Raw genomic sequence first — 15,375 nt, forward strand, 5'->3', positions numbered from 1 at the left:
GTGTTGTGTACTGTTGGAGAACTATATTTAAATAAATAAATAAACTAATGATGCAGTCTCTTTGGCCTGACAGCATATAAGTCTATAACGACTACCTCGGTGGCATAGTTGTAATTGTACACGGTACAAGTACAACTACCGCGCTGAGGTTCTGGGTTCGAATCCCGGTTCTGGCCAAAAAATAGTGACTGGGCTTTTCCATATCAAAAGTTACTCAGTCGTAGCTCGGAGTCAGGAAGTTGGCGGTGTGATACCCCCGTGCCTTGGAAAGCACGTAAAGCCATCGGTCCTGCGCCTGATCTCTCTTCGGTTATGTCGGATTGCCGTCTCACCGTACTATGAGAATAAAGGAACAGAAATTGCACCAGTGCATTGCGCACATACTAGTGCACTATAATATATCCTGCATACCTGGCTGATCTCCGTTGAGATTGGGTGCCGTGGCAGAAATTCGGCTAAGAGGGATTAATTCATTCATTTATGCAAGTCTATAAGATCTCGAGTGTCTATCCAGGGTAGGAAACATTTTATGAGTTTTATGGGACACCGGGCCCTGCATAGAGATTAATATAAGACAGACACCATTCGTAAAAATGAACCAAATCTTTTCTGCCATACGCTTTGAAAAGTAACGTTGTATTGTCTAGCACTTGCTTAACTATTGATTTTAACTTGATTGATGACATTTTCCGAACCATGTAACTAGGTCAATTTAACAATAAATTTTCTTTTTATACCTACTAATACTGCATGCAATTTTTCTTCTATGCTAACGACTAAGGGCCTTTGCACACGACGTTATTATACAAGCTGACGACGCACGTTGAACGCGACTAAACTTTCCCACTCTCACACCCACCCTTACAACTCCTGTAAGCCAGGATCAGCAGTGGCACGCATTTTATGTCACCAAGCAGTGAAGCTCCGCGAGTCGTAGGGAAAACTAATTTGTCATTATCCCGCAACGAAATTAATCAAATAGAAAGATAGGGAGGAGTTGGAAATAATAATTGTCCATTTCCCTCCATAGCAAAGCGGGAGACAAAATAATAAACTAAGGTGACTAGAAAGCTCGGCAAACGCAAGGCAGTAGGTAAGTTGAAATCTCCACACGATCCTCGCGTTTTGTGACTGTACATTGTAGGTACCAAAAACCAGACGCGCTCTACACATGTGGTTGTTCCTCTCCTTTACATCGCTTTCTTCACCGCTTTGGCTGTGTGAAACGCGTTTTATTTGCATTTGTATCGATAAAAACGCATACAATTGGCTAATAGGTTGATGTCGCGATCATCAAACGCGTGTCGTCAACTCGTTTAATAAACATCCTATGCCTATATATCCTTAATATATTAATAGCTATGTTTTAATCGCTGCTGCGCCGAGGTGAAAAGCGTTTTCGGCTATAAAACTCTGAAACTGAAGACTACGTGAATAGAAAACTTAACAAAAAAAACAACATAAATAACCACTACAAACTAAAAATTTAAAGAGGGTTTATTAAGAAGCTAACTGGCTCAGTGGTGTAGTTGTACTGCATTCGCGGTAAGGCAGCCCGCTGCGGTCATGGGTTCGAATCCTATGTCGGGCTAAGTGATATTTGGGTTTTTCTTTTCAGTATCAGCCCGAAGTTTGGAATTTGTGCCCGATATGGCAATAGGCTCGCCTCCTATCACATCATGGGACGGAACACACTTGGCGAAAAATGGGTGCTATGGTTGCGCCTCTGCATACTTCGGGGATAAACGCATAACGATGTGTGTCTGAGTGTGTTTTTATTTATTTTATACTTTACTGTACACCAGAGACAAAAATAATAGGACAAAAAAAGAGAAAAAAGTACAAATGGCGGTCTTATCGCACAGTGCAATCTCTTACGGACAACCATAGGATGGATATAAGAAAAAACGGAATAAAAAGGGGCAGCATTAGGTGTACGAAGGATATAATTAATATTTTAAAGAAAAAAAAAAGAATATATATATATATATATACAAATGCTATACATATAAATAAATACATTTATTGCATTATTAAGAAATTATTCAAACACAATAATGTAATCTTTTTCCAATCTGTTTATACTTATGCACATTAAATATGTTTTTGTACATTGAAGTGATTAGGACGTTAGTGCACTAATCACAAAGGTACAATTTCGTTGACAAAAATTTTGCAAATGATATATAGTACAAATTGGCGGGGGAGGGGGGGGGATACTAGAAACAAGTATGTACATTTAATAGAATTAAAAATGAAAGTCAAGTTATATGTGGCCCGAAGGCGAGCCCCTGAATCTAAAATTAATATATGTTCAGGCCACAGACCTCCTACAGTCCTTGAATGTACGCTATAAATAGACTTATGGTTAATTTATTTTTATTTTGATTACTTATATAAAGGTTTCCAGACGCTGCCCGGTCAGTCCCCCATGATGCCGCGCGGCGTCTTCGTCCTGGGCTTTATATTTATAACACACACGTGCGCTGCTCCAGGTATGTTATAAAAATATTTAATTCTTGGCAAAAACAATTCATTGACTCACTATTACAAAGTCCTATGTTAGTTTTTGCTTACGTTCCAAAAATGAGATTAAATATTTTCATGTTGGTACAAAATTTAAAAATCAAATTCATGGTTTCCTTTAAATTTGTTTTTCGGGAATATTACAAATTTTCATTGAAAGGGACGTAGAACCTTGTTATATATACAATTAAATTTGCAGGTCAAATTTAACATAGAACCTTGTAACAGTGAACCAGCGAATTCTTGGTAAGTTATTTATTTACCATAAAGTTTATAATAATATCAGTTCTGTATACTGTCTCACTGTTGGGCACGGGCCTCGTCTACTACTGAGAGGGATTAAGCCTTAGTCCACCACGCTGGCGTAGTGCGGATTGGTAGATTTACACACCCTCAAAATTCCTATAGAGAACTTCTTAGGTATGCAGGTTTCCTCACGATGTTTTCCTTCACCGTTAAAGCAAGCGATAATTCACAAATAATACAACATATTTTTTAGAAAAGTCAGAGGTGTGTGTCCTTGGAATTTGAACCTGCGGACATACGTCTCGGTAGTCCGTTCCACAACCAACTAGGCTATCGCCGCTTATTATAATCCTAATATTTAATGTTACAAAATTTTTATTTAAACTATGTGATAGTTTTGCCATACCTAACTCAGCTGACTTTAAAACTACTCCCAAAAAGAAACCATAAAATAGTACTACTGTATCATCTGCATAGTATGTGGTGTTAGCTGCTTGTAATGAAATATTTGAAATGTCATTGATGCATATCAGAAACAGCGCAGAACCAAGTATACTACTCTGCGGAACTCCATAGCTTATGGGAAGTTGCTGACTTAAGATTGACCCAATTTTAACACATTATTTACGGTTTGTGAGGTAGCTTTGAAACGAATCGTGAGCAACGCCCCTGATGCCTATGTTTGCTAGGTTTTGGAGAAGAATAGGAACAAGAAAAGCTTTTGCCAGATCTAGAAACACGCCAAGGCAGTATTCATTTTTATCAAGAAATTAGTTAATAAAAGAACCGCATCTTCTGCTGGTTTCTTTCTTCTGAAACCAAACTGATTTCGGGATTTAAGTGAGAAATCTTCAATAAATTTTACCAGGCGTTTATTTACAACTTTTTCTAGTACTAGAGAATATGCTTAACAAATTAATGAGTCGGTAATTATTCGACAAGGAATTATTGCCGTCTTTATAAATTGGGGATACAACTAGTTTCCATATATCTGGAAATTTTCCTGTGACGATAATTAAGTTGAAAATGTGTGTCAAAGGTTTTTAAAAGTTTATTTAAATAGGTGGTACATCGGTCCAAGCCAGGAGCACTGCTAACATTCTGTTAGGATAATGACATCAAAGTGTGATTGTAATCTTCCTACACCAAAAATACATCTTTTTTTTTTTTGCTGTGTAGCGTAGATTCTGTAGAACGCAGACCAGTGCCGTTGGTACTCTGCTCCTAAAATCAACTCTACGTCGACATATATAAATATAAAAATACCGTAGACCTAGCCATTTTGCGCACGTACCACATAAGTCATTCATTACATTAATAATATTTCTGAAAAACATGTGATAAGTACGGGTCCAAACTGGGAAAGCCTACGAAATTTTATTTGTAGATAGCCAAAAAATTTGGTTGTTCTTTCATCATGACTTTTCTACTTAAGTTCGTCAGTCTATTAACTAGTTCTTTTAAAGCAACTAAATCAGTATAATATGGATTTTATTGTAACTAGAACTACTAGTAATGTTTTTGTTTTAGAATCAAGATCAATAGGTGATTTCGCAACTATTAACATTGGATCTGATAAAGAAGATTACAAAACAGAAATGGACGATGTGTTTGATAATATAATGGAGGAAATAGCTGCTAACGATACCGATGATGCAGAGCAGAGTTTCAATGACTTCATAGAGAAAGGTGAATAAAGAAATACAATATCCTCGAGAACCTAAAACCTCGTTGATGTTTAGGCAACAGAGATTAATTATGTATTTACCGTAAAATATTATTTTCATTTTATTCAATCCCACATTTTGGTTATTTTTTTTTTAATCAAATTTTATATTGTTAATAAACGTTAATGTTAGACATGCAAATGGTAAACATGAACTTCTTCACGAATATTGTTTGATCCTTCCATATTTTTTATAGGAATTACCCAGAAATACGCAAAGTCACGATATTTTTTTTTGTTTTATAAGTTATTTTAAACTAAATTAGCACGGTGGATACAACTGTCCACTTATATTCGGTCTATACCACTTGGTCTATAAGGCTGATAATTGCTTGAAAGTTTCAGAATATCGCCGCATAGTACTCGCTAGGAAAACATCCAATGATCATAACAGGACAATAACACAACCAATACAAAACGTAAGGTTAGTTTATTTATTTATTTAAAACTTTTTTGTACACCAAAAACGTAAAAAGAAAACAAAAAGAAGACAATTTGCATTTTAATATATTTTAAGTAATTTTATACTCTTTTAAAGCAATAAATGAACAAATGCATTTTTATGCATAATTTTAAGATCAAAAATTGTACGTTTTAAAAAATTTAAGAAGAAATTAATTTTGTAAATCAAGTTCAAAATAAATATTTCTCAAATAAATTAAGAGATGCACCTAGTGCAACGTGACATCACCTGACATAACGTTCTAACGTAAGACAAAGATAGCGAGATAATCAAACGACAGCTAGGCGTATTGCTCTCAGCAATATTTGTAATCAAAAGCTCATTTATTGATCAATTAATAAAGTACTGAACAGAATGGAATATAGAAAACATTAATACCTCGTAATGTCAACCAAAAACTGAACTACGTCATTCAGGATGGATCATAAGTTTCAAAAGTCCAATAATGGCTCTAATATACTTTATATTTATGTCCAGTTCACACTGTAACTCTATTTTTCCTTGCAGAACGGCTCGTAGACGCAGCGAAGGACGACGTAGGGAGGACAACGGAGGTAAAACAAATGTCGTAAAATTGATAATATCGGTATTTCTTGACCTGTGGGACAGCATCCAAGGATCGGAATAATGCTGCATTTACTTTCAGTACTAACAAACCCCTTATTCATAGACGTTATTTATCTAAGCTTCATCTTTGCTGTGATAACAAGTCTGTTTCTCAGTGCTGACGGCATGACAGCCTTCGCAGTGCGTAGACGTAGGGCCGTTATGATTGGTTAATATTGAAATACAACTTTAATCTAGTTGACTGTCAGATAAACAAAGCTGAAAAACAGACTTGTTATCACAGCAATGCTTCGTCCTTAGATAAATAACGTCTATGATAAGGGGGAAAGTGTTTTGAGATTATATACTTAAAGCGGACGGATTGTGATAAAAAAAAATTGTGCTCAATGCTACGGTAACTCAATCTATTGTGAAATGACAAAACATCAATGTAAATTACTTCATATTTTTTGTAATTTTGTAATGCGCATATTAGTAGATTTTTTGTAAATAATATGTTATTTTTGTATCAATATCGACGTTGTGACATCTTGTTATACGAACATTTAAAATAAAACAACAGCTTATTACCAATTGGTAATAGGTTTTTGAGCACTGACGTACGGTATATAACTAACTGTACTGTTTAATGTATTTGAATATTAATAATATTCAATAAGTTAGTGCTATCGAGATATTTTTTATGTTGTAATGCAAACACATCCTTCAATTTATTGTTAGTTCTTTTATTAGTAGGCTTTATATTAATATATTACATTTAAATCAAATTTTTCCCTTTATATTTTTTCGTGAAATGATTTTGAGATTATTTTATAAATTAGTGAAGGGGCACCCTTCACGGGTTTCTTTATCTTATAATTATATTGTATTCATTCAAAACTGTATCCGTCTTTAAAAGCAGAAAACAATTCTTTGTATAAAAAAAATCGTTAATTGAAGTGATAAATTATAACTCGACTAAATACAAAAGTAAGACAATTGGGTAAAAGAAATATCGACATAATACGATTTTACTTATGTTACGAAAAGGAAGCCGGCAGAATCGGATTGTATGGACCCTTCCCTTCCTTCCTTCCAGCTACTGCCGACTTCATCTACGAGGGAAAATAAATAAATAATTAAAAATTAATACATAAGTAGGGGATTTCTCGACTCTTTACCTAACACAGAACAATTCGTTCCTTCGATTAGACCACCCGTGATTAAAAGTCGTATAAGATATCCCGTAGACGCAATAAGGCCCCTGATTATACTTAATTTGTTTATATTTTATTTTATCCCACAAATAACTTTATCTGATAACGAATTTAAGGAATGAAAACACAAGTGCAGCTATGAGAAAGAAAGGAATTAATGTAACATATTTATAACCCAAAATTGGCCGCAGTTAGATAACCGTTATAGGCCTATTTTATGTTTTCGACCATTGTTTGCCCGCATCTTTATAAAGTTACATGGCACTACTAATATGAATTCGCAGCGTCCCTAAATGGTACTTTTATGAGAAGTACTTCTTCTGCAGCCAACACCATTATTTCCATTATTTCTGCAGTAACTAAACCTCTACTGGTTATTCTTTTGTATATATTAGGCATTCTGAAAAAAGAAAATGGATTTCTCTTACTTTAAAATATACAAAAAAAAATGGCAACAAAATGTGCTTTGAGATATCACACCATAGACAGGATGAAAGTAACAGCTTGTTACTATCATCACTACATTTATTCCCAAATATAATTTCTCGAATACAACAAACTTATGCCTGTAACATCAAAACCACTTCAGAAAGATACCATTTCATATAGTAAAGTAGAAAGATGAATAGTTACTTCACTGACACTGGACATGTAAGATTGAACCTAACATAAAAACACAAACGCAGTTGAAATAACAGGTACAACCATTGACGTATATTCTATAGACACGAACATCCATATAAACCATTTGTTCAAAATCGGATGTAAAATGATAACCAAAACATCACTGCTATAACCTATTTATTCACTTGAACAACAAATAATCTTACTTATTTGACTATTTTTTTTATTCAAATCTAGGTTTACACTTAATCTCGAGTTCTTATATCATAATTCATGAGTGCCACTCCGTACACAACCACAAGCTGTCAATATTGACCATACTAAAGTCAGTTTCAATGGATTGCAGTTCAATTCAGTTGAACAGAGTTAATGTTCGGGTTGGCACAGCGCCGTGAGCGCAACAGAGGTGAATTGGGCTCCAAAATGGTGTATATCGGCTAATCAACCAATCGGTCAATGCAACCGACATAATTCGTTCAAAAATTTGTTACATTCAACCCTTATTACTTTCATACCTGGTCTCCTGTATCGAGGATCTCTGAGGTACTATGGTAATCAAACTCGCCACCTATCACAACATGAGACGCAAAACATACGGCGAGAAATGGATGCACTAGTTGCGGCTCTGCCTACCCATTATGTGATAAAAAACGTGAGTCCGTATGAGTACCACATGTGTGATGCAGCATCAATTAAGGCTTGACAGATGTTGCCGATTTATTTTTGATGTGCTAACCGATTACAATGAAATTTGAATGCATTTGGTTGATTTTAGTTTGAAGACAGTCCTGAACCACGTGGCGCTGTTGTCGAGATCTAAAAATGAAAGATAGTTTATATAAATTGTAGTTTAGAGAGGAACGTCTAGGGCCACTAGTTGTTGAAACACACAATGAAACTATGAATTCAATATTATTTCGTAGATTTTTGGTTAAAAATTAATTATAATTTAGAATGTTGTTTTCTTGCTACTACTAACGGCATCTGTGTTTGATTCATTGCGAATATGTTTGCGGAAAGAAATAATAGATGTCGCTAGGTTACCAGAATTTAGATTCTTGAAATTGGACTGCACAAAATTGACTACTCTGTCACACGTCACGCCTTTATCCCCGAAGGAGTAGGCAGATGTGCAACCACGGCATACACTTTTAGCTATGAGCATTCCGTTCCGTTATGCGATAGAGAGAGAGCCTATCGCTATATTGGAAGCACTCTGTGTAAATTGTTAAAGCGAATGTCACGTCAATGCCTCTCTCTTTTCAGTAAGTCTATCCGCATCTATACTAATACATAAAACTGAACATTTCGTTCGTTTAATCACGCTAATTTTAGGAACTAGTCTATTGATTAAGTAATTTTTTTTCACTAATAAGAAGCTATATTATTACTCTTGAGTGCTGTAGAAAATATGAATCCCGGAAAACCTTTTTCATGCGGACACAGCCGCATGCAAAAGCTAAATAAGACAACTAGTGGCCACATATTTAATTTAATAATAATAAATAATAATATCAGCCCTGTATTATATATTTGCCCACTGCTGAGCACGGGCCTCCTCTACTACTGAGAGGGAATTGGCCTTAGTCCACCACGCTGGCCTAGTGCGGATTGGTAGACTTCACACCACCTTCGAAATTCCTATAGAGAACTTCTCAGGTGTGCAGGTTTCCTCACGATGTTTTCCTTCACCGTTAAAGCGAACGATAAATTCACAAAGAATACACACATGATTTTTTAGAAAAGTCAGAGTTGTGTGCCCTTGGGATTTGAACCTGCGGACATTCGTCTCGGCAGTCCGTTCCACACCCAACTAGGCTATCGCCGCTTTTTTTAATTTATCTCTTGATAATAATTATTGGAATGCTGTGTATTTTCTATTCTATAAAAATCTAACTAAAAGGGCTGTAACATACAAGCAAAAAACAAATATTTTATTAGCACAGTATTGTAATTTCTTGTTTTATATTTATCAACAGTTTTTAACAATATCAATTACAAATTATCAAAACCCCTTTTCAGATGTTTCTATTATGTGATCATCTCTTCTTTCTTATCTTAATGTTTGTGCAGCGGCAACCTGTAAATAGCAACATCATCATTATAATTATTGTTAATTATAAATACACATTTAAAGCGATAAAAACGGAATTAAAATTTGGCTGCAGATTTGTCAGAGTACGAAGGTTTTTTCATTCTGGTGCGCCAAAAAGGTAGCACTTCATCTGATGGTACGTTTAGTAGAGAGTAGGAGGTGATTATTCAACCTGCCAACCATTATATCGGCCTGTTCGGAACTAAATATACTGGCTAATATACACGGCGCACATACGTGGGCCATTATATCGGATTTATAATATGTACGGTGTACGCTATCCGGGCCTAAACAAATATCACTAGCAAGATATATACCTTATACCTATATATATAGGGTCATATTGACATTACGTTACCAGTTAAAATAACACTTTACAATAAGTAAATTGAGCCGTAGATGTAAAATAAAAAGTGTGAGTTTCGAACAAAATACATAAAAGTAATTTTAATTTTACGCGCCACTATTACTACTCTAAGATAATTCCTCACAGCATCAACATACTTTCAGTCAGAAATACACCCACGTCCACGCCATATTCGCATTAAACTTCAAAATGGTAAAAAAATCTGAAAATTAAAACCAGGATTTTTGGTGAAAATATTCGTTATTAATGGATAACTTTTGCACAATGTCAGCAAAGGCGACGAGTATGTGGTTTCATTTAGTAACGCAATGTGGATGACCCTGTATACCTGCTATCAATAATCACGATGAGTAGATTCCCAATATTCCTGTTCTAGACGTCTCCTCTCTTCCTGTTCTTGACGGCTCCTCTCCAGTTCATCTATTATATGAGAGAACACCCTCACAACATTCTTCGTTATCTTTTTATTGTTATTACGTGTTGAATAGGAATGGTGTGAATGTTTCCGAATCGTCGGTTTGCGAGCCATTCTGGAATTAAAACACATTGTCGCAGAACTGTCTGACAATGATGAGATGAGCGAGCGCCTGATGGTAAGAGAAGTAGCAAAGGATTGGTAAAGTTTGGGTTGTCGTTGGTAGCACTGGTTGTAGATCTGTGAGAGTCTGCCTGAGTAGGTAACGCCTGTTGTGTTCCGGTTTGAAGGACATTTTAGCCAGTGTATCTACAGGACATAATAAGAATTTACATTTGTCGCAGGATGGCGAGCGCAATTGAATACCAAACAATACTTTGTAATTCAAGGTTTTGGATGGTGTTTCTACTACTGTTTATGGGCGGTCGTTTCGCTAACCCTCAGGCGAACGGCAAACTAGTCCCGGCGTTCAATCAATAAAAAAAAAGTCACCGCAATTTTAAATAACAAAGCACTGCCTTCATCACCCTTAAAGTTGATATAAATTCTCATAATGTCCAGCAATGTGCTTCAAGTCGGAACACAACGGTGCTCGCACTATATTGCTTGGAAGATGTAAAGATCGTGGTATTTACCCAGCTAGCTAGACCAACTATCAGTGAGACTGGAGAACTTAGTATAAGACCAAAGAACATAGCACACTCTTAATAAAATAATGACCTATTTCAAAATTGTTAATTTGTGGCAATCGTTGGAAAACTAATTTGTGTTTGCTACCTTTTTTGAAGTTGCTATAAAATTGAGCTTATTAAAGATAGGTAAATAATTAAACCTATCATGAAAAAAAAATGGGAAAAAACTAAAAGGTCGCAAACAGAAATTAGTTGTTCGACGATTCCCACAAATTGGCAATTGTGGAATGCGTCATTATTTTATTAAGAGTGCGATAGGAAATGTTACTGGGCATTCTGAATCGCATCTGGAGTTATTATTTGTGACGTTATTTGCAGTAGTTACCTTTAAGTATCAGGCGAATTTCAATTGAGAATATAAAAAAAATATATCTTCCAGTCTTAGTTATAAAAAAATCGCAAAGCTGTGCTTAGTTAAAATACAAATGTACTCGATCAGCTACAAGTCAAAACCCGCCAACTTGTCCCTTAATAAGGTTCAAACTAGGAACGGGTAATGTTTTCGACAGATATTTAAGCAATTCTTAACTACCTCTTAACGCTAAAACAAGTTTATAAGTAAAGAAGAAGCGCTCGAAAAGCAGTTCTTATTTTTTTCATGAGGCTACAGCGTTAGTTTTTATAAACTTCATGATATTTCTAGAATAAATACCATTTCTCGTTCGCTATAAAAAAAAATGGTCTGACCTTGCCTTTCTTTCTAGACTTGTTGGTGTGCTATTAGGATCATTAGATGTGTCCTTAGCGACTGCTGACCGGCGACACCCTGAAAATTATAAATCTTTAATGAGCATTGTTCTGTTGGGACTGATCATTGCTAATGGTAGGTTTGGTCTTTCCAGTACGCTGGCTTATTGAGAGTTGAAAGACGTGTTTCAGAATTTCTATAAAAAGCTCACAAATGTGCGAAACCAAATTATTTCCTTCCCTGTTAACCGGTATTTAATACTTTAAAATTAGAAAGTAACATGCCCTCCAGTTTTCTAAAAAGAACTTAATCAAAGATATTTTTAGAAATAAAAGATATTTTTCGTTACATATGGTCACTTTACTTAAACAATAGCTTTCAACGCGGCTCTGCCCACAATAAAGCCTGATCCCGGGATCAGAGTTATCTTTAAATCTCAAGGATAATATAGCTTCTTAATAGAGAAAAGATTTCAGAATCAGATCAGTAGCTTTAAAAAATATTCCATAAATACAAACGACTTCTTCCTATTATTGCATCTGGCGTATAACCACATTGCAGACTCGGACTTTAGGAGCCATTGCAAGCCTAAAACTGACCAGCAAACTGTATTGAGCTGACAAAAACACTTACCAGTCATGACGATGTTGCCAAGTTTGATACACAACTGGTTAGACGTCCCATTGTTGTTGCCGAGCGAGATTCCCATGTGCACACCGCCCAGTGTCGAATTTATCAGGTCGCTTACGAATCCACGGTCAAGTTGGCCTGAAAAATTTATTAGAATAACATGACATATATAAATTCATGGCTTCTCTCCAAAGGGATAGGCAACAGCACCTTAAGTTTCAATTTCAAAACTGCATGGGATTGTAGCCTAACACCCTAACACTTTAAAATATTAAGTCTTTTAATGACCAGTCCCAGGTAAGCTTTTAGAAATCTAAAAACGATTGTCTCACTTATATTGCCTTACCTGTTTTAGCGGCTATCTCTAAAATATCTCTGATTTTCTTCTCAGATTCCTTGCCGTCCTTTGCGATCTTTTTTAGCACTTGTTTAAATACATTTCCTATCTCTTTTCCTTCGGCGTCTTCGTCAGAGTCATCGTCAGTCGCGGTAGGGTCTGATACGCGTGATTCTAAAACAAAAACAAATAATAATAATTTCGCATCATTCACTTTTTTGTACGTGAAACATTTACTGGATTGTTGATTATATAATAATATAATATCAGCCCTATATTATATACTATCTCATTGTTGGGCATGGAACTCCTATCTTCTCTACTATCGACAGAGATTAGACCTTAGTCTACCACGCTGGCCTGGTGCGGATTGGCAGACTTTAGATACCCTCAAAATTCTTGGAAAATTTCTGAGGTAAGCAGGTTCCCTCACGATGTTTTTCTTCACCGTTAGAGCAAGCGATAATTCACAAAATATACACACAACTTTAGAAAAGTCAAAGATGCATGACCTTGGGTTTTGAACCTACAGATATTCGTCTCGGCCGTCCTTTCCACTTCCAACTAGGCCATTACCGTTTTGGTTATTTCATTGTTATATTGAATTTCTATAAATCTTACCGGCTTCAGTAGCTTTCTCTACAAAGTCTTTGAAACTCTTCTCTGCTCCATCAATGTCATTAGAGGTTATCTTTTTCATTATATCATCCACTACAGCGTCCACAGTGTCTGTGTCATTTTCTTCATTAGATGAAGTGAGTGCTGTTGCGGAATCATCTAATGTCGGTTTTGAGTCTAAAACCAAAAAATAATAGTATTAATTTTAGTTGTAGAAATTGAGAATCCGTTTTATCATGATTGAGTTGATTTTTAATCACTGGATTAATGTTATCGCTCAGACAAATTATTACTTTATTGAATATAAAAGTTAAATAATTGAAGATACGTTCACCTTCCTAAAATTTTAAATGTGAAAGATTGCGTCGATGTAAAGAAGTTATTTAAAAAGTCGAGCTTAAGCCGCAACATGGATTCAGATGAAAATTACAACACAAACAATTCCCTCAGTTAAAATATTAGACTAAGAACTATTAACCCAAAAAATGTACAGTGTATCTTCCAAAAACAACTTGCACTTACGCGGTTACCAACAAAATTGTACAATAATAACAAATTTTTAACAATATTAATATTTATATATAAACATAATTTTAAATTCGAAACATGTTTATAACTAATTAATTTTATTTATTATTTTTAATTTCGTAAACACGAGGTATACCGATCGACTACTACTCGAATAGCGCTATGGACTTTCTTTGTGGATCGACCTTCGGGTTTTACGCCTAACTAAATTGCTCAACGCCCATGTGGCGATCTATTACAAAATAAGGAAAATGCACCCATATTTACACAACTACTTCTAAACACTAATTTTGATTTTATCATCTACTTATAAATAAATAATAATTTAACAACCACGCGGAAGTCTTTAATCTATCTATACAGAGTCATTTTGATTTTGCGTTACTAAATGAAACTACATACTTATCTACATGGAAATAACACTTTACAATATGTTATTTGAGCCGTAGATGTAAAATAAAAAAGTGTAAATTTCAAACAAAATAAATATATAAAGTAATTTTAATTTTATGCGTCCTAATGCCACTACTACTACTCTAAGAGAATTCTTCCCAGCGACAACAACATACTTTTAGTCAGAAATACACTCACGCACACGCCATATTCACAACCATATTAACTACAAAATTATCAAAAAGTTGTTCAGTTGTTTAGTTAATGTATCTTTGAAAAGTAAATATATAAATATTTGACAGTATGTATAGATAGATATTTTTAAAATATGGCGGTACGAACATCGCCGATTCAGTTATATGTATATAAAAATGAATCTCTATTTCCCATGATCATCGCATCGCGCGCGAACGGATGGGACAATTTCGCTAATTCTTTTTTTGTTGTGGGAATTATTATGAAAAGCAGATTCTTATCAAAGAAAAAATTTGAAAAATTGTGCGGAAAATTAGAAAATTTAAGAAAACTTAACGAAAATACTAATTTTATATAACTGTCAATTGTTGGAAAAAACTGTCAACAATTGACAGAATGCGCGCAGCAAATATCGTTTGACATAGATAGATCCATTGATAAATAATTAATTTATCAATTAAATTATATTGTGTTATTCTACGATATAGGTCAACAAACCTATTCATAAACGCACCAGAAAATGAAAGCAATAATGTTGTGTATCGTAGACCATTACAATAATAAACACTATATCTGAATAATATTTAAAAAAATAATAATATACCTATTCGAATTCAATATTCATAGTACAGGAAGTCTGTCGAGTCAGCTAGTAAATAGTGAATTACCTGGAGCGGCGCAAGCGCAGGCTATACAACCCAATATGAGGACCACACCAAGCGACGCCATGTTAGCGAACTGACCGGGCCGCGTTCAGGAATATCCCTTATATAACCACGTGGCTATTTATACCCTACGATGAAGGACCATGCTGAGGTCTATGCCCTGATCATAAATATTACATGGCTAGTGACCCTAGAAATACCATTAAAGCATGGCTAAGATTAATAAACTTCATAGTAGCGAGTAATGTATGGGACACTTAAAGGTTTTAGCAGTAAATTTTCTGAGATAAATGCAATGAGGCATTTGTATACTTTATGTGGCAGTCCCGCTTAATAACAGATACTATCCCAATTGTTAACTTCGGATTAACGGTAACAATAAACCAAATAAATAAACTGTAAGC

General features: G+C 35.0%; 2 protein-coding genes across 2 annotated transcripts; one reads left to right on the forward strand and one right to left on the reverse strand.

Annotated features, from left to right (window-relative positions):
• Positions 1-2,395: 2,395 nt before the first annotated feature.
• LOC115442463 lies at positions 2,396-5,673 on the forward strand. Its single transcript, XM_030167503.2, has 4 exons — positions 2,396-2,495; positions 4,303-4,461; positions 4,844-4,922; positions 5,469-5,673. The coding sequence occupies exons 1-4, from the start codon at positions 2,432-2,434 to the stop codon at positions 5,587-5,589; spliced, it is 423 nt and encodes a 140-aa protein (XP_030023363.2). The 5' UTR covers positions 2,396-2,431; the 3' UTR covers positions 5,590-5,673.
• A 3,607-nt stretch (positions 5,674-9,280) lies between these two features.
• On the reverse strand, positions 9,281-15,049 carry LOC115442457. Its single transcript, XM_030167494.2, has 7 exons — positions 14,975-15,049; positions 13,194-13,367; positions 12,582-12,746; positions 12,239-12,373; positions 11,605-11,683; positions 10,139-10,340; positions 9,281-9,428 (listed from the first exon to the last, which is right to left on the reverse strand). The coding sequence occupies exons 1-6, from the start codon at positions 15,033-15,035 to the stop codon at positions 10,145-10,147; spliced, it is 810 nt and encodes a 269-aa protein (XP_030023354.2). The 5' UTR covers positions 15,036-15,049; the 3' UTR covers positions 9,281-9,428; positions 10,139-10,144.
• Between the last annotated feature and the right edge of the window lie 326 nt (positions 15,050-15,375).

This window comes from Manduca sexta, chromosome 7, assembly GCF_014839805.1.
Source record: "Manduca sexta isolate Smith_Timp_Sample1 chromosome 7, JHU_Msex_v1.0, whole genome shotgun sequence".
In the NCBI taxonomy this organism is placed as follows: domain Eukaryota; kingdom Metazoa; phylum Arthropoda; class Insecta; order Lepidoptera; family Sphingidae; genus Manduca; species Manduca sexta.